The sequence below is a fragment of the Rhinolophus sinicus genome, linkage group LG14, assembly GCF_036562045.2.
Source record: "Rhinolophus sinicus isolate RSC01 linkage group LG14, ASM3656204v1, whole genome shotgun sequence".
In the NCBI taxonomy this organism is placed as follows: domain Eukaryota; kingdom Metazoa; phylum Chordata; class Mammalia; order Chiroptera; family Rhinolophidae; genus Rhinolophus; species Rhinolophus sinicus.
In genome coordinates, this window is record NC_133763.1 from 30383095 (window position 1) to 30408308 (window position 25214).

Below are 25214 nucleotides of genomic sequence, written 5' to 3' on the forward strand. Positions count from 1 at the left end.
AAATATGGAATACCACAAGCTGGGTTTACTATTAGGGGGGATCTGGGTTCTAATCTTACCATTTTCATCTGGGTTACCTTAGGTAAATTGTTTAATCTGTCTGGGCTTAAGTTTCCATTCCTGAAAAATAGGGATATTAAACCTTGTCCAGCCTACTACACAGAGATTTTGTGAGAACCAAAATACATAAGGAGAAGAGGAAGTATGGCTAGATGATAATAATGTGAGAGCGGTTTCACTGTTTACCCTTTTGCATTTTTTTTTAAATTTTGCACCACGTGAATCCCCTACTAAAAATACAAAATTAAAAATTTAACAAAAATCAATTAAGTCATCAGGTTAGAGAATGCTGTATATACACAATTTCACTTAATTCTTTCCATAGCCCTGCAAGGTAGAGATAATTTTCCCAGCTGCACAAGAGGCAACTGAGGCTTGGAAAGCTCAGATAAATTGCTCAATGTAATGAAGGTGACTAAATATGAACAGGCCTAGGATTAAAATACATATCTCTCTGATTTCAGAGTTGCTATTTCTCTCTCTCTCCCCAGGTGTTAATTTCATCTCATAAAAGCTAGGTATTAAGAGATAAATTTGATGTATATTGGAGGAGAGTACATTTTACTATATTGCTACAGGAGGGTTAAAAGTTTCTCCATCATTATCTAAATATAGGACTCCTATAACTACTTGCCTTATAGCCAACCTAATTGTACACTGGCAGCCAGAACACACACACACACACACACACACACACACACACACACACACACAGAGTTTTGTTATAGCAGGAGGAGACAGAATTAGGATGGGTATGAAAATGTACTCCCATAGTCTGGCACTGGAGATCTGTCCAGTCAGCTTGACAAGAGTTGTTTATTCTTCCTCACCCCTAAAACGCACTTATGCTTGCCTTGCGCAGTCTTGTAAATACTTGGCTGTCAATTCACATTAGGTTATTGTTTTCATTCTGCCCTGCACAAGCTTATCCATGTCCGTGTCTTGGCTTAGATTACAGCCCCAACCCCCGGGGGTGGGGGAGGGGTGAGATTGGGGGCAGGGGGAGAGGCAGGGCCTGAGCCATATGTATCTCTTCATATTTTATCCATACCAAGCCAGACACAATTATGGGCTTAATAAAGGTTTGAGCAGATGACCACAGAGATAAAGGTCATTTATTCCAACTAAAAGAGAAATGAAGCCTCCGGGTAGGGTAATTTTCACCAGACAGTGCTGTGCAGTGGAACACGTCCTAATACCTGGAGAAAAAGCAAGATCTGCATCCTGGCTCTACCTTGACTTACTGGCTCTACCAAGCTCCAGAGCAAGAGGATTATCCTCTTTCAATAACAGTTTGTCTACCCATAAAATGGAGATAAAAATCTACTTCACAGGACTATAGTGAAAATTAAACAAAGGGACTGTAAAATACTTAGTAAACTGAAAAGTGCTGTATATCTATTACTTAGAAAAAGAGGGAGAAAAATAAACAAACAAAAATAACTGAGCAAACCCCTAAGATGCCAAAGGGTCTGTCCCAGGGCTTATCAAGGGGAAATGCCTCCTGTGCTTTCCATTCACAGCGATGGAAACTGTCTTGTTCACTGGCACATCATCAGCAAATGGGATGAATACTTCAGAGATCCTTAGAAAAGCCAGTTGCTACAATGAAAAGTTGGATTTGCACCCAGCTTTGGGAATAGCTAAAGAGAAAAGAAATAGCCCAAATTCTCCCTAAATTTCATTTAAGTTGCATTAACCCACCTCTAGCCATTCTGGATGGGACACACCTACACATTCCCCGACATAAGGGTTTATTTAAGTAATAAACCAACCAGTGCAAATGACTATGCAGCAGCACACCCTGAGGACCGAGGCACCGAGGAGACCCTGAGCAGCAAACAAGGCACATCCCGTCACAGTTTCCACAGGAGCACTGAGGCTGGGTCAGGACGTGTAGGTCAAGGGTTGGTATTGGAGTGAGAGCACTCCAGGTAGTGACAGTGGCATGTTCCAAGCCTGGAGGCAAGAGTGAGCAGGCCTTATACTAGGGACTTGACAGTAGCTGAGGGTGGGATTGTGGGGGAGGGGCTGTGCAGGGGAGTAAGGAGAAATAGCAGTAGTAAAACCAGCACAGGGTGCAGTTGGCAGGCAGGAGTATTGTTTCTCTGTGAAGTGGCCTCTAGATTATCACTCCGTCTCTTGAGGTGTCCCTGCCCTATCCTTAAGACTGAACTCTTATTAATTCTCCATGATGGTCAAGCTTCCCGAGGCATCCTGATGGGAAGTGACTTGTCCTTGCTCTGAACTTCCTATGCTCCTCACATAACAGTTTAGCATCTACTGCCTTGTTCTGAGATGACAGAGACATACAGAGGACCTCCTATGTGCCAAGTACTTTGAGTTGAGGAGGATCTAATCTTCCTATAGCCCTGTGCTCAGTTACATTATCCCCATTTCAGAGCACAGCAGTTAGCATGGTCTCCAGGCCAGACTGTCTGACTGCAATCCCAGCTGCTCTGTCATGTCTTAGCTGTCAGACTTCGGGCAAGTTACTTAACTTCTCTGTGCTGCAGATTCCTCTTCTATAAAATACCCATCTCATGGGATCATTGTGAGGATCAAATACATTAATTTCACTTAGAAAGGTGCCTGGCACAGGGTTAGTACATAAAGAAACTGATGCTTGGAAATCTGCCTGACACCTAATAAGCGATACAGCTGGGATTGTAACCAAGTGTGTCTGACTCCAAAAGCCATGTTCTTTCTACCTTTCCATAGTGTCTCACTCCTTCAGATCCCCTACATATACTGTCCCCCATCTTTTACAAGTCCCCATTAGATTATAAACTGCTCATGGGACAGTGGTGGCCTCCCATTCACCCCTCTGTCCTCCATGGGACCTACAGAGTGTTCAATCAGTTGTGAACCCAGATAAGTAGTCCAGGGTGTTAGTATATTAAAGTCAGTGTCTATGTTATGCAGCAGGACAGGAACAGGGAAGAAGCTTGAGCAGCCTGAGGCTGGAGGTTCACCTGCTCTTGGTTTGCTTTCTGTGCCTTTGAGATTCAGAGGTGAAGCATTAATACCAGACGGTAATATTGGGCTAGGGAAACCGCTGCCTACAGCTCTTTCCTCTCCTGCCTCCTTCTTTCCAGGCCTTTGGCTCTCTTATGACTTCCCCAAGAGGACAGCGGTACCAGAGTGCAAAGCAAAATAGGTGTGTCCCCTCCCACCTCAGGCTGGCAATGTACTGGCCACCAGTCTGAGAGAGGCCTGATTGATCCATGGTAGGGGTACCTCTGCCATCCTGCCAGCTCAGCACTCTTACCTTCCCCTAGCTGTGTCCCCACTGCCGTTTTGCTTGGTGAGGGCATTTCTTCAGACCTCCTGACCTCCTACTGCCCAGGAGAGTGGAGGCATAATTAGCTGTGCTCCTGGGGAGTGGAAGAGGAGAGTGGCTCATTAAACCAACCACGTATGCCTCTTCTGCAGCTCCCTCCCTGATTTCTGCCTGTTTTTGCTTGCCCTCTCCTAGCTCCTTTGCTCCCATTTCCCTTTCCAGGCCCTCTCATCTTTCTGGCCTCTCCTCCTGTTATCTTGTTATATCTTTTTTCTCCTGTGTACCCACTCCTGGCTATATCTCTCCCTCCTCATCTTGCTGTTTATCCTCTGTTCCACCCACTTTTTTCTCTAGTTATTTTGCCCCTGGCCTTTCCTTCCTCCTGTTGCCCAAGGTCCCCTTTGCTGTGACCCTCTTCCCTCTCTCTCCTTTGTTTCCTGTTTCAGCTGCTTGCTCTGGGCCACCTGTCCTCCCTGTGGCATCCTTAGCCTTGTCCCTTGCCACAGAATCCTTATTTCCTTGCTTCTCTTGTTCTTTAGCTCCACCTCTTTCTTATGCTTTCTTTATTTTCCACCTCCTGTTTCTTGGTCCATTTCCCCAATTTTTCTCTTTCCCTTTTCTTACTGTGTTCTCTTCATTCTCCTCCTCCTCCTATCCTTTTCCCTTCTCCCACTCAGTGTCTCCACCACACTGAAAGAAATGTGTATTTTGAGGAATTTGTATACATCCCATCCCTTTCCTGGTGGGAGGAGAGGATGGGGGAAAACTTGAGGGAGGACACTTCTGACTTTTCTCATTCTAAGTGCCCTGATGCATTCAAAATCCACTAGTAGTTAGTCCCAAACATGAGACAGTGAATAGCTTGTGGAATCAGGGCCAAGGTGAAGAAATTTGACGATGACTTCTCCACATAAAGGAGAATGAGTTCTGTGTAGGAGTTACCATGGGTCACCTTGGTGACCAGGTGTCTCCCAGCCACACCTGGGCTGCCCATAGCAGTTGCTGAGGGAATCCAAACGGACGACCTCTTTTTTTAGTCTGGTTCCCTCAACTTAGGGCAAGCAGTTCCAACCTTTGAGGAATTACTGACTTGGTTTTGCCACACCACCCTCTCTCCTTCTAAAAATGCAGCTGGTGGTGAGCTGCCTTTAATTCTGAGGTCAGGCAATACTACGAAACTGTGGGGGGGAACACTTGCCTTAGGAAAAACATCCAAACATCTGGATGATTTTGGCCAGGTCTCTGTTTCAAGTTCCCCTCTATAAACCGTTATGCTTTCAGGTATGATCTTGTACAACTGGGTCAAAAGCCTTCCCGCACTCATCTTTCATGTTGACCAATTCCTACACTATCTGTTCATAATATCTGTTCAAAACCCTTTGTCTCCATTCTCTCCTTCCCTTCACTCCTTCCCACCTCTATTTTCCCCAGATACTATACAACAGGGATGCCCTTCCCAGCATAACTTAATGTTTCCTTCCTGTTTTTTAAACATTGAAATGGTACTTCTTCCAGGAAGTCTTCCTAAATTGATTCCATTTTAAAGATGGAAGAGACCTAAAATATTATTTAACGGCACCTCAACTTAGAGTTAGGACACTGAGTGCCAGAGCAGTTCATTGATTTGCCTGATGCATATAAAGTATGAATGGCAATGCTGGGAGAAGACACCCAAGTCTCCTAACTCCTCTTCTTGTGTTCTTTCCATCATACACCAAGCTGCATTCTAATCAGAGAAAGGAGAATTGCTGGCTGGTCTGGTAGTCAGGGGATTTCCATAACTATGCCACTTGTTCTCTATCCTAAAATACCTTTCCCTGCAGTCAGTCTCTTTGCTATATCTGAGATAGATGCTGTTGGTTTTAAATAAAAATTTACTTAACTGTATACTCCTGGAAGGCAAGTAACCATATTGTATCATCTCTGTTTCCTCAGTACTTAACAATGCCTGGAACTCAATAAATGCTTGCCAGATTGAAGCTAACTGAAATGAAAACATACAATTGACTGTCTATAAAACTGTGGAGGCCTCCCCATAAATAAGAAGGTGATGGAGGTTTTTTGTAGATAGGATGATAAAGCATAGCCCCATCCATTTGGAGCCAGCTCACTCCTGCCATTCCCTACCACTCACAAAGGTCAACAGGTGGTGAAATGATCACTGAGGGTACAACTGGCACTTCTTGCCCTTGCCAAGGCCAAACGAGAACGGCATAGCTTTCTGGGCCAGAACTTTGAATTTGCTTGGCCCACTTCATGGCTGCAGGCCAAACCTGTGGAGAGGAGAGAGTAGGGGCTACACAGAGCTCCAAAAAGAACTTCGTAAGACACCTGTGGACCCTAACATCATCTAGGGTGGTTGCTCCTGGTTCCTCCTTGCCCAAATCCCAGACTTTTCCTCATTTCCATGGTTATGCAGATTAGAGTCCACAGGAAGAAGAAGCAAGCTGGAAACAGGGCCTAGGCACTTTAGCAGAAGGCCTGCGCATGACTTTACACTGTTCAAAGTAATACAGATGTGGATGGGAGGAGCCTAATGGAGCAGCACCAGCCTGAATACTTGGACCCTCTCCCTCCCTTCCGATTAAGTTATTGTGCAATCTGGCCAAGGAGCACTGTGGGAAGCTTAAATCTCAAAACTGGGTGGGATTTGGGTAGCTGGCAAAGGATCTGGGCAAGTTCTGACTTTTGCCTGTAGGGGCAGCACATCTGTAGTAGAGATCCTGGAGTGTTGTCACTCTGTACACAGGGGAACCCCTCGGGCACTAAATGCAAATTTAATAGAGGAACTGAGGTCAAGGAATAAGGGTGGTACTTAGCTGTAGTAGAAAGAGCACTGTACTAGGAATCAGAATCATCTGTGTGGCACTGGGCAGGTCCCATCCCTTATCTGGCTTTCGGTTTCCTAGTTCATGGAATAGATCACCTCTAAGGTTCCTTCCAGAATGGATGCCCCAGCACAGGTTAGTGTTTAGCACAAGTTAAATTCGTGAATAGATCTAATTCTGAGATTCCCATCCTCCACATATTTATAATATTTTCCATACTGGTCATATCCCACGGGTCTCATTTGGATGACAATGTCCCCTTCAGCATCCTCCTTGCTTGCTTGCCTTTCCTAATTTCATATGACCAGAAATCTGAATGTAGTCTCTCAAGCTTCATTCTGTTGACCCACTTCTCAAAGAACCCACAAGAGCTGTCTAATGAGAAGCCAGGTGACTAAGGCTTTATTTAATAGCTGCCCAGCAAGCCCCAACCCCTGAACATCCCCACCCATGCATCTGAAGAAGATTTCTTTCTCCCCTTGCAATCCATGCCACGTCTCCTCTTTCTGAGCCCTGCTCCAGACTTATCCCTTTAAGGAAGTCTGGCCAAACTAGCAACATCTATAACCACACCCAGTATTATTTCCTGTCCCTTCAGCATTCAACGCCTCAGGTTGCATTATATTTATCCGCCTTCGCACATATATATTTCCTGATAAGTACAGGCATAAGTTATTCCTGAAACCTTACAAGTTAAACTAAGGGACTAAGTAAAACACTTTTCATAAAGCCCACAATAGCTGCCACATCCACACAACCTCTGGGGCCCTCTCAGTCTTCCCTGGGTAAGGGAGGAAGGTTAAAAACATAGTAATTTTATATATAAATAAAAAACATTACAGCTAAAATGAGCCTCTGCTTTTACCTAGCCCAACTTCCTTATGTTAGGGCAGAGTGAAGCCCAGAGAGATCAAGTAACTTGTTCAAAGTCACACAACTCATTTAGTAGTCAGGAAGGAAACTGGGATGGCAGTAATGCCTGGCACTGTGATCCTTTCAACAGCTGACTGAATTAGGCGAACAGGAGTCATTTTGACATCATTCAGCCAGCTCAATTATGGTTGTTTTTTTTGGGGGGGTTGTTTTGTTTTTTTGGTGGAGAAACTGTATTAAAGTGCAATGAAACACCTATACTGGTCATCCAGAAAAGAGTTCTGATAACAAAACGGGACACACGGGTCTGGAGAAGAACTGAAAATATTTTATAATCCCATCCCAAGAAAGAATGTAACAGCCTTAGGATGAAGTCTGGGATATAGCATTTTTGACTACGAATATTTGAGGTTTTAGTGTAGACACTTCCTTGATTGCAACCCACACTAGACATTTTTAGGTTGCTGTTGAGGGCGGGACCAACAATATGTGCTCTGTGCAAATCCCAGGATGCTCACAACTGAGAAGAATTCCAGAGGCCACTGCTTCTTCCTCCTCCAACTGCCCTTTAAGGTGGTCCCATCATCAATTATGACGAAAACATTCAGATCTCAGTTGTCCTCACTATTGAGGAAGAGCAGCAGTATAGATAACACAAAAGCCTTTTCCTTTTGGTGTTGGAAAGCATAATCATGAATTTTTAGCAGCACCTAATTATGTTCTATTGAAGATAATATTTAAAAAGTGTTTGCATTCTATGAGTACATATTAAGTTCTATTATGAGGAGTAGAAGTGGTTAGCTGGAAGAGGAATCAGGCTTCAAATTAAAAATTCATTATAGGGACCCACCAAGTGGACAAACCACACTGAAATAACTGGAATAGTCACTCAACAAGCATTGTGTGTGTGTGTGTGTGTGTGTGTGCGTGTGTGTGTGTACTTTGTGGCAGGCACTCTGCTATGTGCTGGAGAGGAGAGGTAAGAGAAGGAAGTTACAAATATGAATAAGATATATTCCCTGTCCTCCAGGAGTGTTAGTCTGGTGAGAGAGGCAGAAGTAAATGGCTCACTATGATTAAGATAGAAAATAAGTATACTGAAATTCAAGCAATTTGTTTTAGAAGCCGGAAGGAAATAAAAAGTTTATTTTGGGGGGGAGTAGAGAAGGCTACCTTAAAAGAGGCATTTAAAGTGCATCTTACAAGTAAAATCCAGATTTCAGAGGGCAAAGGAAGGGTAAAAGTGGTCATTCGGGCTGAAGGAGCATGGAGGTGACATGTGGAACAGCATCTACTTTCACTTCCTCATCTAGTGCTCTAGGAGGTCTGACTGGCTTTCCCTTTAGAGCAAAAGGAAACTCTGTAAACCCCAAGACCCCTTCTGAAGTACTCCCTACTTGGCAATCATTTATTCCAACAAGACAGTTCTTGCTCAGGTTCTCCTAAAGCAAGTTCCTTTCCTCTAGTTATTCCTCAGAGCCTTTAAAAAAAAAAAAAATCACCCTAGGAAAAGCCCTTGTCCCAGTCCACGGCAATCTGTTTTGGACCTCAACCTTAAAGGGCCAGTTAGTCTGGGATTCCCAGACCTGGGACTTTCTTTACAGGGGACTAATATTTTGGGAGCCTCTCTCAGCTCAGCCCCTCTAAACCCTTTTAATTTGCTGCTGCTTTAAAACTGCAAGGGAAAAAAGATGGAGAGGAGGCAGCCCTCTCTGCCTCTCTCCCTTGCTCTGCGGTTAAGCTCAGCAATGATCCTACAAGCCTGGAATTTGAGGAATTTCCTGCCCTATGCTCCCTGGAAGAGCTGAGAGAGACCTAGCAATTAGGCCTGGAGTTTCCACTCCTGCCTCCCTCCACCCAAATGAAGTGCCCTGAGTGAGCAGCCTGTTCTAAGGGGCCACGTGGAGCTTAGCCTGGGATGTCTGTGGCCTTAACATTCCATAGAAATATCACCCCCAGGAAGTCACCCCCACTGCTACCCCCTCCCTCGCTCCCTTTCCAACCACCCAAAGAGCCTCTGCCAAAATGTTCCACGTGCTGTCCTTTCCCTATCTTCAATTGTAGTAATAATAATATAGGACATACACAGAGTTAATTCGTTCCCGAATCCATCATGTTCTGCAGTTATCTCAGGATAACTCAGTAATTTTTTTTTCTTTCTTTTTCCCGGACACAGGAGCCACACTATGCCTCAGCTCTTTATTCCTTCCGTCTTCCATCTGTTCCTATCCTTTGCCCTCTCCTCCCTCTTTTCACCTTGGCTTACATGTTCATTATCTACTGACTTGTTCAAATTGTGCCCTTACCCAGTGTCTTTTTTGAAGGCTGAGGGTCTTAGGACTGCTCTCGGTGGTATATCTGTCTCTGGGACTTCTAGAGGACTGGGGTGGAAGCTCTGGGCTTCCATTTCTTTGGTTCAAGCCAGAGACATGGGGGCAGGAACGGGGAAGATGCTCCCATGCCATTAGAATGAACCTTATGTAACTTCTTTGCTGCAGTAACCAGAAAAGCAGAAGCTACTTCTCTTCCTAATTACATTCTGTTCAGGCTAATGTTAAAATTGGTTCATATTCTCTCATCACACATCAATTGATGGCTGGATACCAAGTGCCAGGGCAAAAGCAGCCTGGGATTTAAACACTTGCCACAAAGAGTTCTCAAGCTGGTCCATCCACCACTATCAGCAAGGCCTTCTGGGAAGGTAGGCATTTATAGGGGCTTAATGAGTGATGAGTTCCTGCCCCCCTTTGCCCTTGCCTCTTTATTCCAGTGTTCTCTTGTCCAGGTATCCAGCTTTGAGTTTTCCTCTTCATTCTAGTTGTTCCATTTTGACACCCCTTTAATAATGCCCCATGTTGCCCTTTGTTGTCACTCTTCCTCAAACCAAAGGACATTTCTGAATCTTTTTCTGCCCAAAGTCTAGGAGAAGTTATGACCAATTGGAACCTTGTTCCCCCACCTCCCATCTATGTCCACATAACACATATCTTCTCATATTCCATCCCCATGTTGCATCCATCTCTTCTCATCCTGTTCCATGGCAACAGAACCATGTAGCCTTCCACCTGCCCACAGGGTTTCACTAGCTTCGCCACCATTGGCCACACTAAATCAGTTTCCACCACTCCTCGATTCTGCGTACTACTCTATTCTTGTTTCTTCTTTCAGAAAGTATTACGGTCAGGACCAGTAGTGCAAAGCATTGGGGCCTGAGGTCTTCTTCGTAATCATCCTGACTCTGACCTAGGGTATCATTAAAACTGATAGTATCCTTCTTCCCTTTCCCTCCCACCCCACAATTCTTCTAAGCATATTCTACAAGCCTCAGAAAAAGAAGACTCTCTGATTCAAAGGGGAACCAAAGCTATTCTAATACTTCAGTGGGAATTCTATCTCCAGATTTCCTTCAACACTCAAGATATTTGCCTTTTGAGGTTGAGAGTTGTTAGTTGCCAGTTCCCTCCTCCTCCCCCTTCACATTTCCTTCAAACAAAGATTTCCTGTCAGGTTTTTGACCCTGATGAACATTTTTAACTGGAATCTTTTTCCTTCCTTCCTTCCTTCCTTCCTTCCTTCCTTCCTTCCTCCCTTCCTTTCTTGCTCTCTCTTATCTCTCTGTCTCTGTCTCTGTCTCTCTCTCTCTCTTTCACTTCTTCTCCTTTTTTTGTTTTCCTCATTCCTCTCCAAATCTGAAGGATCTTTTGTATTCTGAGCAAAAGAACTAAGAGATTGGGAGGGCTGGGTTGTTTTATTTTTCCTCTTATAAGTAATAGTGTGTGTGTGTGGGGGGGGTTAAAAAAAAACCCCCGAAGGATAGAAGGCAGAAAAAAAAATATGGAGTTATTTTCTTTCTCAAAAATTTATTTTAATAGAAAAAAAAGAGAAAGACTTTGAATATGTGAAAGGAAAATAAGGACCTTGAAAGAAAGGGAGAGGTAACAGAGAAAATGAGGGAGGACCTGAGAAAAAGACCTTGAGGAAATGAGAGAGAAGAGTTAGTGGAAGATGGATCTTGAGAAATGCAAGAGCAGAGAAAACGGGGAAAGGAGAAAAATGACAGAGGCTTAGAAAGATACCTATTATCTGGGCTGTGTATCCACTGAACAGATTCTCCAACTTAGAGAAAAGAGAAAAAACTGGAATCCCACCCTCAGGAAGTAAAGAGAACTCTCTTCTCTTTGTACATCCACATGCCTAACAGTGCTTAGCAAATAGTAAGTGCTCAATAAATGCAGGGTTGAACAAAGCAAAGCTGTAATGGGTTCTTGTTTTCTTTTTCCCTCAGGACCAAATGAAAGGTCAATTGGAAATGAATGGCCAAGAGCAAGATCAGGTTGCGTAGGGCTCACAGAGGTCACATTTTGTCAACCTCTTCTTGTCTTACTGTTACCTGCTGGTGGTCTCGGTCTCTCTCTCTCTCTTCGGGATAGGCATAACTGATCTTATGAAAAACCAACAGCTCTCAACTACTCGCACATAGGTTTCCATGGAAAAATCTTAATGCCAGGTAGACTGATTCCCTTTGCCACCCAGAACTTTTCAGTTGTGTCTTGGGGTAAGCAGGGAATTAGAACTCATTCAACGAGCATTCCAAGTCAACTCTAATAAGCAAGGCAAATCTGATTACTATCATTATTATCATCATCATGATGCATTCCAAAGTAAAAAAAAAAAAAAGATTAAAGCAATCAGTGGCTGGGCTGGGCACGTTACCCATGTGGTGGGGGGGAGGGTGCCCTGTCATGAAGTCCATTGGGAGTTAACTAGTTACAGATGGCCTTTAATCTGGAGACTCAAGAAGGTCCCCACAGCCTCAGGGTCACAGCCCCAGATTGATCTTTACAGCACCTCTGAAAGGAAAATTAGAGACAATTTTTATTTTTATTTATTTAATTAAAAAAATATTATTTTTTTTTGGGGGGGGGGAATATTGGGCAACAGTGTGTTTTTCCAGGGCCCATCAGCTCCAAGTTGTTGTCCTTCAATCTAATTGTGGAGGGCACAGCTCAGGTCCAAGTCCAGTCACCGTTTTCAATCTTTAGTTGCAGGGGGCACAGCCCACCATTCCTTGTGGGAATTGAATCGGCACCCTTGTTGTTGAGAGCTCGTGCTCTAACCAACTGAGCCATCCAGCCGCCCCAAGATAATTTTTATTATTGGTTACTTAAAACAGCTGAATTGAGTGTCTGTTTGCTTACTATTTGCCAAGCACTAATGCTATATGTCTTATATATCTTAACTCATTTAGTTAATTTATCTGTTCTACAAAAGATTTGAGGCATGATACATAGACAAATTCGGTCAATGGTTTCAACAAAAAATTAAGAGAAGACACTAGACATTGGGTGGGGATGGTGGTGATTAGACAAGCAGGGAAAGAGAATAAAGACAGGAAAAATAAACTGAGGTTGAGGTAAAGATAATATATTAAATATATGCCACAAGATCCTGAATGTCTTATCAGAGATAAATTGCAAGGGTATTCCCAAGCAGCCAGTGCAAAAAGAAAAGAATCAAAGTTAGTGACACAATTTACAGTATCCACAAAATAAAAACTAACCAGTGTCTTAGAAAAAGTACCACTACAGAACTTTCTCCTGTGGATCTTCATGAAAGGACACTGTGACGTGCTGAGCCATGTCCTGGGCGACATCCCTGCCATAAATACAATAAAGAGTTTCACAGGGCTGCTACTTAGAACAGTCCTCAGAGTGGGCTGGTGGGACAGTGCCAAGTACTCTGCTCAGTGAAAGCAATTCTTTGAGGGGCCAATACTATTCAGTCTCAGTTTGCCACTATCTGATGGTCTGGCTTAGTCTAAGGATAAAGTTTAGAGTATCTGAAGGAATGGACTGGAGGTAGCTGATAACAGTGGGAGGGAAAGCTGCAGATATAAAACAGGACTCCTGCTACTTAGCTATTTTGGCCTTTGGTTCAGAGCTACATCTTGGGATGAGAGGAAGAAAAGAACATCACAGCCTTCTCTGATATTCACGATTTTTTGGGCGGCATCTAAAGGTAGGGGAGGCAGAACTCAAAAGATTATTTCCCTGAGGAGATGGAGCAAGGGGCCAGCCAGCAGTTGTAATGTCTGGGGTCAAAGTGAGGTGACTGAGTGAGACTCATTTAAGAAATAAAAAAGTACTCTGGCTTTTTTTTTTTTTTTTTTTTAATTTCTGCAGAGTATACCTAACCCCAAAATTATCAGCTAAGATTTCGGCCATCTTAGAGTTTGGGAAGATTAAGCCTGTTGGAAAAATCCTAAGGAGGACTCAAAGAGGAATTAGAGGTAGCGTTAAATACAGTTAAGCAGCCAGACAAAGCTCCCAGATTAGAATGTACCTCCCTTTTTGGAGAAAGAATCCATTATCAGACTTGGAGGGTGACAGTCAACACAGAAGTCAGCCTGTTAGTGACATGAATCCTTTACCCTGGAGATCATCCGATGGAAGAAAATCCACAACCTAATTATCCATCTAGTAATTCAGTGTCCAAAAGTTCTTCCGTTTATCTGACTAAAGCCTTTTTTGTTGTTTTACTTACAAAGACTCTATTTTTCCTAATAGTTCAGGAGAGAAAGCTTGTTCAGCCTTGGTGTGGGGAGCTGCGACTGGAGTGAGAAGGGCAGTCTCTGCTAAAGAGAAGAGTAGAGGAAGGCCGGTGGCTCCCTCGCTGCTTCTTTGAAATCCTCGTGGTGAGTGAGGGCAGGTAAAGGGTGAAGAAAAGAGGTAGAGCAGGCTGCAATCTCAGGTCAAGTCCCCTGACAATGGGCAGGAGTCTGGAACCTGCAGTCTGTTACTTAATTATCTCTCAATGGTTTTTGTTCCTGGCTTTAAACATTTACCCCTACTGGGTTTTCATGGCTTCACAAGCTATCTCCTTCTTTGCCGTTGCCTTGGCAACGACTCCAGGCATACAACTGCTCTCTGATTTTAAATAAAAGTTGAGGTTTCTCTCTCTCTCTTCCTTCCCCCTCCTCCCTCCTTTTCTCTCTTAGAATGGATGAGGTTTCTCTCTCCCTTCTTTTTCCTTTCACCTTCCTCCCTGCCCTGCCCTCCCCCTACCCAGCTCTGTTTCCTTATCATCATGGCTCATTCATTTCCTCCTTCCACCTGCCTCCTTTCTAAACCCTCTCCCACATCTTTGGGCTTCCAAGCTGGCCCTAATCCCCTAGTTGCCATGACAGCAAGAGAAGGCCCCTTAGAAAGGACGGGCAGAGGCTGAAGGATAAGGGTGTGTCTCAGGAAGGTGGGGTATCTGCTGGCAGTCCCAGGAGCAGTGTCCCTCATAGTCTATGGGGGTACCACTCTTCTCTCTGGGCCTCAATTCCTTTAGTAGATCCTTATCTCACCACCACCACCACCCCTAAACCCAGAAAGGGCTTTTTGATCTGTGCAATTGGGAATGGTGGGGGGAGGCAGGGAAGTCCATGGAGGTGAAGCAGTGGTTTCCCAAACCGATGAGGTATGCGTTGGTGGGGAAAGAGCATGGCTAAGGTGGAACTTCATTTCTAGTGTCTGCTCTGGGGCAGTGAATAGCTTACCCTCCTGAGTCTTGGTTTTCATCGGTAACTTTCAGGGGTTGGATTAAATCTGTGATTTTCAAACAGTGCCCTAGGCCATATGAGACATTTCAGCAGCTATAGCTGGTGGGGGTGGGGTGTAGGGGCTATGAGGTGAGAAGGGGGGTGCAGCAGGCACCTGAGACCCAAAACCGTTCTGTTGTCAGACACCACGTGGGTCTGCTTGTATCTGCTTAACATAGAGATGTGGTAGATCTTCCAGCAATCCTTACCACAGACTTCAGATGTTTCTAGAGGAAGTCAGGGCCTCCATCCACCCACTGCCAGTGGACTGTCCAGGTGGCTCTTTGCCATCTGCCTACTCCTTCCCTATCCCCAGCCTTGGACAGAGAGGTAATCCATGGCTTAGGTGGGAATCTAATCATTTCTGAAATGGGCTAGAAATATTTTACTTACTGCTCAACAACATAAACATCTTTCTTAATTTTATGAGATATGGGTTGAGGTTAAATATGTGGGTAAAGGGAGAAATGGACAACAACATGGCATTTTAGAAAATGCTATGGACTGGGAGTTGAAAGACTTGATTTCTAGGTCTAGCTCTTCCTCTGGTTAGCTCAGTGGTTCTCAGTTGGGGCACTTTCATTCCAGGGTGCATTTGGAAATGTCCAGAAACATTTTTTTATTGTCACACATGTGGGAGGGTGGTGCTACTGGCTTCTAGTAAGGTCAGGGAAGCTGCTAAACATTTTAAGGTGCACAGAACAGGCCCCCACAACAAAGGGTTAGCTTATTCCTTTTGAGCAAGTCCTTTTTCCATTAAGAGCCTCAATTTCCTTGCTCATAGATTAGTACCTTATACTCAATCATTCATTTAACACACGTTTTCTGAGTACCTATGCCTGGCACTGTTCTAGAAGGGGGCATGGGAGGTGGTGGTGGTGCGTTGAGGCAAGACTAAGCCAGAGAAGGGTCTTGCCCCCAAGGACTTTACATTAACTTATATTCGTAACTTGAAATGAATGTGTACAGGGTCACACAGAAAGTCAGGAAGGAAGCTGGAATCTGAACCCAGGTCTCCTGACTATAAACCCAGGGCTTTTGTTGTTGTTGTTGTTGTTACTCCATGCCACAGAATGTTAGGATTCAATTTAACAACAAGAGCTAACATATACTAACTGCAGCCTTACAGCATTTTAGGTACCTTGCCAAGCATTCTACACAAATTATTTAACGCCCTCTGTATCACCACCCTATGAAGCAAATGCCACTATTCTTTTACAAGAAGGTGAGAGGACTTGCACAGAGTCACTCTGGTAGGAGACAGCAGGTCCTGGATTCAATCCCAAGAAGTCTGAACTCCAGATGCTGCTTTCATCCAGAAGCTGATGAGCATGTCTGGTGCCATGGGTATCGTATAGTGAGCTCCTTGCTTTATAGCTGAATTAACTGAGGCCCTGAAAGGACACATGACTTACCCAAGAAGAAACAGCCCAAGAAGAGTCAAGATGAAAATCCTGGCCACCCACCTGACTCCCAGTCTAAGATCAACTCTAATATACTCTCACTACAATCTTACTGGGGACAAGGAGTGGGAGGTGCTCTATAAGAAACAAAGTCCAAATGTCCAAGAATCAAAGTTTGAGGGAAAGAGGTGGGAGGAAAGAAGGAAAAACAGCTGATTATGAGAATGAAAAGAGCTGTCTCCTGATGGAGAAAGAGAAATAGAGAATTAAAAGTTGTGGTGGTGGATGGGTATAATGCTGGGGGAGAAAGCTCAGAAAGAAGACTCTGAGGAGAAGGAACCCAGACTGGGAAAAGAGGCTGCTTCTGAGCATGCCTCCTAGGATGTCATCACATGTCTTCCCTGTGCTCCTCGAGCTTCTCCAGGTGCTGGAGGCTAACCTCAGGTGCTGCTTCCCTCTTGACTTGGCCACTCATCACCAGACCAGGCTGAGATTTCCTGATTCCCTTACTTACCTTAAAATCTACTCTGTCCCCCAGGCCTAGGAAAGGGATGAGCCTAGAATCCCCTCACCCCCACCCCAGTGCCCAGGGGCTTTGCCTGCTGCTTTTCCTGACAACCAGCCCCACCGCTGAGGGAGGAGGCAAGAAGACTACCATGTCCCCTAGGCCTCTCATAAGAGAGTCCTTGAGACCATTCTAAAGTTCCCAACATAGAACACAGCACAGAGTAGGCAGCGGGATCTGCCAGGCTCCCTCTCAGCCTCCCATTTCCTATAGAGTCTCTTGCAGGCTCAGCTCATCTCTTCAAATCCATTTACAAAGGAGGAAAACAGGAGCAGAAGCTCCTTTGAGGCTCTGACCCTCACCAAGAAGGCCCAGGCATGACTTATGAAAGTGCTTGGGGTTTGTTGTTTGTTATTTTTGTTTTGTTTTTAACAAAACATAATCCAGGGCCTTGGGGAACTTGCAATCTGGTAGGAAACTTAAAGGTCAGTGCTTTAAAACTGAGTATAAACTGAGCCTGTGAAATGAGATAAAGGAGAGGGTTAGCCAGGAAGGGCCCCTGGGGGTGGTAACCCTTCTGAGCGTCAGATGTGGGAGGTGGAGGGCAGTGGAGGGCACGGGTGGAGAAGAGTGAGAAGCCTCCTTAGGGAAAGCTTCAGGTCTTTACAGAGATTCCTGAGCACTGGCTTCTAGTGGATGGCTCTGGTTTTCATTTTTACCCCTCCCCCACATCTCTGCTCTGGTAGGCCTCTGAGATGATTAAAACCAAAAGAATTTTAAATGTCTGGAATTCACTTTTCACCACTGATGCCATTTGCTTATTTTTTCTCTCTCCTCCCTCCTTATAACTTCTCTTGGTAGAACTGTTTGTGTCAATCCTTTCTTCTGGCCCAGTTTGCTCCGAGATGATTCCCAGGATCCACCAGTTTACTTTGTTTTCATTTTGGGGAGGCGGGAGGGAGGGAAGGGTGTCTCAGGAAAACGGGAGGAAGGAGGAGAGGGTGGAGGGGCCTTGGTCTTGCTGGCGAAAGTTCCCAGAAAAAGAAAGGAGAAGAAATAGCTTTCAGGGAAAGAAATCTGCCAAATGTTTATGTTCTCACAAGACTCTGCAAAACCTTTTCAAAGACCAAAGCTAAAGTTCAGGGTGAAGCCAGAGAATGTTTCTTTAGGGAGAGACTCTTATCAACATGCGCCCATCCACTTGGTTCAGGGCCCCACACTTTCCTAGAGTAGGCTGAACCTTCCTTCCCCAGGGGAGTGATGGTGGTGTTGGGGTGGGGGGGCTCCTGTTCTCCTTATCCTAACTCCGGACCAGATCTGGAGATGTAGAAAACGTTTGCTTCTGTGCTAGTTCTTGAGCAAATAATGCTTCTCCGGGGGTATCCCTGCTCTGGCCCTCTGAAATCAGTTCTTCCAGCCTTGGCACACAAAACAAATCAGAGAGAACCATGGTCTCATTGAGGAAGAACCAGTCCTTTTCGTGAACACCCACAGATGGCAAAGATTTGGAAAACTAGCCAGAAAGAACCTTCTCATTTTATGTTAAGAAAACAGGCCCAGATCACTGCATAAGGTCACTCCATTAGAGGTAAAAGTGGGGCTCAAATTCACAGCTAGACTCACAATGCAGTGCTCTTTCTATATTGCCTCCTTTTTTAAAACAAATTAAAGTTTATTGGAGTGATAATTGTTAGTAAAGACACCGAGGTTTCAGGTGTACAGTTCTGTAATGTATCATCTACGTATCATATTGTGTGTTCACCCACTGCCCTACCTTCCTCCAGAGTTTCTCTCCCCACTCTCCTACTTCCTTCCCACCCCTCTCGGCTTTGGGCTTGGAGCAGGAGGTTATGAAAATGAGCTTCCTGCCCAGGAGACTGTAATTATCTGCTAAGTGTGAAAGCCAACGTGATTAATTAAGAGATAATAAAAAGAAAAGGAGGGTGAGAGGGGGGCCTCAGGCTTTGCTTTGATGATAGAACCTGAGGTGAGCCAAGCAATTAGGGGAATCTTTATCGAGAGTTAGCTATAATCCACAAATTATCAAGTACCAAATGCTTCAGGAGCAGGGCGCATTTCACTCCTGGGAGTGACAGGACAGACAAGGAAGGACGGCAGGAAGAAGAGGGCTCAGGGAGCATCCAGCTGGGGGGCAGAGAGCAGCTGGGAGCCCTGCAGTGTGTGGCTCTGCTGGTGGATGACAGCCAGAGTGGGCTGTGCGGATTGTCCAGTGCCAGGCCACCAGGCAGCACGTCCAGGACCCTGGGCTATGGCTACCCTTGAAATGCAAGCTGCCCCACAGGCAGGCTCCACACTGGAGGAAAATGGTAACAGCCTCACTGTCTCTTCCAGGGAAGACAGAGGACCCAAGTTAGCTCTTCCTCTTCAGAGGACTTGCTTTCAGCCCTATCCTCAAGGGAGCAGGAGCTACTTTAACACTATTCCTCTCCTGAGGTATATGGCTCCCTGTGCATGTGGGAGTATGTCACACAGTCGGGTGTGAATGCTGCTGGGGCCACAGCTTTACGAGGTGACACTGAAGCTCTCAGCTCCCAGAGCTCCAGCTCACATAGCCCTAACTGGCCAGACCTCCTTCTGGCCCCTACTCTTCTTCCACTGAGCTCTCCTATAAGGCTGGTCTCTGCTACCTTCTTTTTCAGTGCATCCTGCCCTATCGAGCCTTCCCACCCGTTCCATGGTTCCCTCTGCCCTTCCAAAGAACCTTCTTTAACTGACTCCCCAGCTCCAGGATCTCTTTCCATCTTCCCCTGTGCAGACGCACTTCAGGGTTCAAAATACCCTCCCCCCCTTATTTAGATGATCTCTGTAAGTGTTTAGACCCTGAGGAAGATGGGGAACCATCTCCCCTATTACAATTAAATATCCCATGTCTCCCTCTCAAGTTCAAGTTTAGAGCTAAGAGTTTGCATTTACCTCATATGGTCCAGCATACCAGGGAAATGCCCCACTCCTTCATCAGATTGGGAACTCTCCAAAGGCAGGCACCCTCTCCCCTCCTTTCTCTGCCCACACGGATGTCACTTGGGATCCACCCAGTCAACCCAGGAAAGGCTGGGTTGAGGGCATTCCTGTATGATTCCAAAAGGAAAATATTCCTACCCTGAAGCTAGAACAGTTCTTGACTATGGGGAGGCCTACCTCTGCCGTCTTCCCTCCATCGCTCACTATTCTACAGGTTCAGCAACAGATGCCAGGGCCTCTCTTAGCCTGGTCCCCATGGAGAGAGGAGGAGGGGCCCTCTGGCCATTAGCTAGAGAAGGTGTAAAGGACACGAGAGCCCTCTAGGCCCCAGCTGCTCTGAGCTGCTGAGAAGGGAAAACTAGACAAGTAAGGGCATGGTGACTCAGCCAGGTTCCTGTGAACACTATCTTTCTGGCCCTGACCGGGGAGACTGGGAGGATAGCCTTGGTAGTTTGCTGGAAAGCAAATCTGACCTCTAAGGAGACAACCTACTCTGGCTCACCTGGGGCCTCAGGGGCAGTCTCACCTATGAACTCTCTGGGCTTGCTTCTCTATTATGAGAAGCTTTGCCTTGAAGTGAGAGAAAATGAACCCATTGGGGAAAATGTTATTTATCCAGACATAGAGAATACTAGAGATTTATTCAGTTACAGTCCCTAATAAGACTGTTTGTTTTTTTCACGCATGAGCAGGAGGGGTCAGCTTAGACACAATGAACTTCCTGCTTGCCACGGATTATTAAATATAAAAGTGAGCAGAGAGTGCTAATGAAATTCCTTTCTTTTCAGAAAAAGGAAAAACACTGATGTGTCACGGTTGATTCAATGCAGTCCCCCCTAAAGGAGCTATCTTGAGTATGCAAAGAGATTGGGATTCCTAAAGAACCATCTCCTTGTTTTCATCCCTGATCCCAGGTTCCAGGCTCTAGGAAGCCTAAACATCTCGATTTACTCTGAAGCGCTCAGGACTTCTGTGCGCAGTTTGCATAAGTCCCCATTTGCTCTTGCAGGGGACCGAATACAGGTCTGTTTTCTGGGGGAGAGAAAAGGATGAAGAATTAATGGGAGTTCCTGTTTCTCCTAGTGGACAGGATTCCCTAGAGATAAGGACCAAGCTTTCCCTCACTGAATCAGGAGAATTCTGAAGGCTGAGAGTCTTTATTTCTGCCCTGTGGATCTTCTCTTCAGCCTGGAGCTCTGAACATAGACAGAAGGGAGGGAGAGAGTGAGTTAGCGCATCGTGTTGGCTAAACAACCATTAGCTCTATATGAGTATGAGAAACTAACCTGTCCAGAGATGGTCCTCCATTGCCCCCCCCCCCAATCATGCTCCCAGTTAAGCGTACTGCCTTTCTTCCCAAATCACAATTTGCTAATGATCCAATTTTCAAGCCAAAGCCAACAGGGTCAAGGCCCTGGCTAACAGCTCTGTCAAAATATCTTCCCTCAAATCTATATCAAATTGAGAGCTGGAATGAGGACTTTTTTCATAAAGGAAAAAAAATTGAGTGGAAATGATCAACTGGCTCAGGCATGGAGGAGTTTCCACCAACGTACTAGCTGGTTGCTGTTCAACTTTGCAGTTGCCAGCTATAGGCATGAGTGTACCCTTAGTGGGGTGGGTTGGGGGTGGCTGGGAGCTTGTGAGGTGGTAGGGAGGAGGTGGGGCAGGTTAATCTTGGGACCAGAGATGGGCATGCTGATAAGCACTGCACCCGCTCCTGTCCCCGCATATAGATCCTCCTGAAGCAATGGCCCATCTGAGATCTCTTATACAACTAAGCTACTGAAAAGTGAATTCAGTTAAATGAATCCTATTTTCTCTCACCTCCCATTAGAATGAAGATCTATTTCCCTAGAGGAAAACATCCTCTAACACTTCAAAGTATGGCCCTAGGACGAACAGCATCAGCATCATCTGGGAGCTTGGTGCCGATGCAGAAGCTCCACATGACCCCAGACCTTCTGAATGAAAATATGCACTTTAACAAGCTCCCTAGGTGTTTTATAAGCTGGCTAAAGTTTGAGAATCACTTTTCTAAAATACTGAGTTGAAATCTTCTGGAGAGACAGGGCTAAAATGATGGACATGCTTCCTGTGCACATCCTAGGGCTGCTTTTCCAGGACTTAAAGTAGAGGTAAGTGGCTGCCGTCACCCCATTTCACAGATGAGGAAACTAAGGCTCACAAAGGTGAAGAGGCCACTCAATCTTCAGAGCCAGGACTCAGACCTAATTCTACACAAAGGTGCTTTCCATTACATTGTGCTATCATCTCAGAGCTCCCACAGACCTATAAATTCAGGGATAACATCACTGGTCACCTCTCTGGGCACAGTTAACAGAGATTTATCTGTATTTGGATTATTATTTGTTCTTCATTCATCCTATTGTCTGACTACCTCAGATCTGCTTTGGACTGTGATCTGTAAAAAGCAGGCACTGTGCAATGTTAATAATACTTATGATTTATTGAATACCTACTGTGTTCCAGATACTGTTTCTTAATATAGATTCCTTCATTCAGTCCTCACAGCAATTCACTGGGATAGGTATTATTGCCCCCATTTTATAGATGAGACAACTGAGGCTCCAGTTAAGTGACTTGGTCACGATTGATTGCATAGGCGGCAACCCCACTGGGAAAGAGGCTGTCTTTCCCACAGGCCCTCTGGTGAGGAGGTCCCACTGCACTTGAGGGGTTACCCAATTCTGGGTTTGTGTTGAAAGAGGCCAGTCTTGTGACATGACCCTGGTAGGAAACTGAAGGCAATGTGCACAGACTAAATCCCTTAGATGCAGGCTTTACAAGCTCACCTCTCAATTTTCTGCATAAATGGAGAGCAGCAGTGGTGCAGATAATCCAGAAGTCACTTCAACTTGGTTTTGTAATGCATTTGATTTTTTTGCAAAACCAGGTTTTCCTTTCTAATTATATTTGGCTCAAATTGACATTAAAATGAGTTTGGAGTCTCACTTCACCCACTGCCTGATGAGGTGAGACTTCCCAGATGTGTGTGTAGTAATAGGTACATCAGTCTAGGATCAAACATCATCCACGTAGTAGCTGACTTAGGGGTGGGTGCCACAGAGTTGACAGCACTGGCAGCAGTAGTCACAGCCAGTATGTGTGTGGGAGACATGGACAAAGAGGGGAGGCCCCCCATCCCATCACACAGTGAGGTCAAGCTGGTAGATTTCTAGGGAGGCTGGGAGTGAGGCATAGAGCAGCAAGTCAAATTCTCAGGGTTTGGGAATAAAACCCAGTAACCGTGTTGTCCAGAGCAGAGCTCTGACTGACTAGGGAATCAAGATGAAGATGTCAACTTTCTCAGGGCTCCACCTGCCAACCTGTCCATCCTTGCTTTCTGCTCCTTTGACAATGCCTTCTCCCCTCCCATGGTCTCTCTCTCTGTGCCCATGTGCCCATCTCATTCTCTTGCCTTTCAATAACTTCCTAGTTAGGTGAATAATGGGAAGGAGCAGTTGAAAGCGCCTCATGGCTTGACAATGCTGGGTAATGGAGCGAGCAGGGCCCCAGATCGGGCCAGTGAGAATTCAGAAAGGAGGGAAAAAGGAACTCAGCTAAATTGATCACCAGGACAAAGTTAGTTTAGAAATTAGCTCAGTTGAGTGGGAGTGGGGGTGGGTTGGGAGGAGGGAACAGTTGGGCCAAAGAGGGTGGGAGATTTGGGCAAAGCACGCTTTATATAAACTGCCTTTGTTCCTGGAAATCATAATCCTTGGGAGGGACCTCAGCTCACCTCTTCAGATTCCTCAGCTCCTTCCATCCGGAGCAGGGGGCACAATCAGGAATTGTCCAGAGGCTCCAGCCTCAGCCCCTGAGCCTCACCTCTGTGGAGGTCCCCTCCCCTTGCCAGGCTCCCTCCTCCACTCCTCTCCCTCCCCACCTCCACATCTGCCTCAGACAGTTAAGACTTCAGCATTTTTCACATACCTCTCTCACAACCTTTATCTTACACCACTAAGTGTTTATACATCCGTCTCCCACACCTGACTGAGAGTGCCTCAAGGACAGGGACTACATTTCACTTACCTCTTTATCCTGGTGCCTAGGTGAGTGTCAGGCCCAGTGACTAAAAAAATACTTGCTTAGTTGAACACAGGCTCTTACCCTCTTGGCGGGAACCCTCTTCAAAGGTTTCCATTTGAAACACCAGAGCTCATTTCCTCGCAGAGGTTTAAAAGTCTCTAGGCTCAACCCCCAAATGAACGTACATCTATGGCCACAGACCAGAGGAAAGAGCCCAGGACTGAAACTTCATGGACTGGCCCTCTGATGAAACCAGATGGTTGCCCTAGACTCTGGGCAGTGCAGACCCAGCCTAGGCTCCAGGGAACAGGTGATGAAGAGCTCAGGATAGTATCCACCAGGCTGCAGGAGGTCCCACTGCAGGGCTCTCCTCTTAGTTATCTTCACTTAACTCTGCCTCCAGGTACCTTTATCTATTCCTGAGGACTCTCAGAGTAGAAAGGCTTCCTCATCATTCCACAGCCTCCCCAACTCAAGTCACAGATCTGAGACTTCCCAAGGGGGAACTGATATTTCTCCGAGGTTTTCTGCTCACCATCTTCCTGGTAAAACCCTGATTATCTATTTAACACATTCTTTGCTTATAAAAAAACATAAATCCCTGGCTCCCCAGTCTTTGGACTGGCTTTTCAAGGTTTTCAAGGGTCTGGACCCAGTCTACTGTCCTGGATCACCTCATTTATTTCTCCCTAACCTGCAGCTGCAACCAGCCTCAATGTACCCCATACATCCAGGCAGCTACACCTTGGCAGGGGAAGTTCGGCAAGTCTGGTAATGCTCTCCATCTTCCTGCCACATCCACATCCTGTCCATCCTTAAGCCCTGTTCCTTCATGGAGCCTTTCATGGTCTCTTCAGCCCATAGCAAACTCCCCTCTCCTGAACTCACCAGCTCTGACTGTGCACACCGCTATCTTGGCACCAATCTAGCATTACCAGGAACCTTTGCACGTGCACAGCTTAGCTTCTTGGGCAGAAGGGACCATATGATGTCATTTTTTTAAATACCCCATAAAGCCTACAAATATGTTTTGCATATCATACATTTTCTGATCAGAAAAAAATAATTCTCCCCATTTTATGGAAGAGGAAACTAAGGTCTATTGAAGTTCACTAATTTGCACTTAAATCAGGAAGTGAGACCCTTAATGGCAAGTATAGTATTTTATTCATTTTGCAATACTGGTGCCTGGCACATAGTAAGCATACAACACATTTCCATTGTATGAAGGAAATGAGTCCTGACTCTCCCCACACATCTCCCAGTGAGAATATACTCTTAATGTTGCTTTAGAAGGAAACAAGGAGCAGAGAAGTAAAATATCAAATGGCCTTGTCCAGAAGAATCTGTGATTCCTAACCTAGCCTGGGGTGGGACAGCCCTGTGGGCAAAAGCACCAGAGACTCCAGCTCCTCTTGTCCCTTCCCTGCCTCAAAACCCAGGCCTCATGGCCTTCTGGGAGATTCTCCCATCACCTTTCCAGAACCAGGCTACCAGAGGAAGGAAGCCACAGCATTATCTCCTGGTAAACTAGTGAAATTTGCTAGGGAGTACTAGACAATTCCACCCCTGGATTTAAGACCCTTAGTCCTGACAAGGTTGGCTGGCTACAAGGACCATTTATTTCAATACAATCCGAATT

The 25214-nt window shown here is 45.5% G+C and overlaps 1 protein-coding gene across 9 annotated transcripts in view; it reads right to left on the minus strand.

Annotated features, from left to right (window-relative positions):
• The window catches only part of KIRREL1 (kirre like nephrin family adhesion molecule 1), a 115604-nt gene that overhangs the window by 83504 nt on the left and 6886 nt on the right, over positions 1-25214 (minus strand). The window contains exon 1 of one of the 9 annotated variants that reach the window (XM_074318559.1): positions 3332-3433. The exons of the other annotated variants lie outside the window; for them this stretch is intronic. Coding sequence (XP_074174660.1) covers positions 3332-3377 — 46 coding nt within the window. The 5' untranslated portion in view covers positions 3378-3433. Of the gene's footprint in view, positions 1-3331; positions 3434-25214 lie in introns of those variants that run through there. 9 annotated transcript variants of the gene reach the window in all.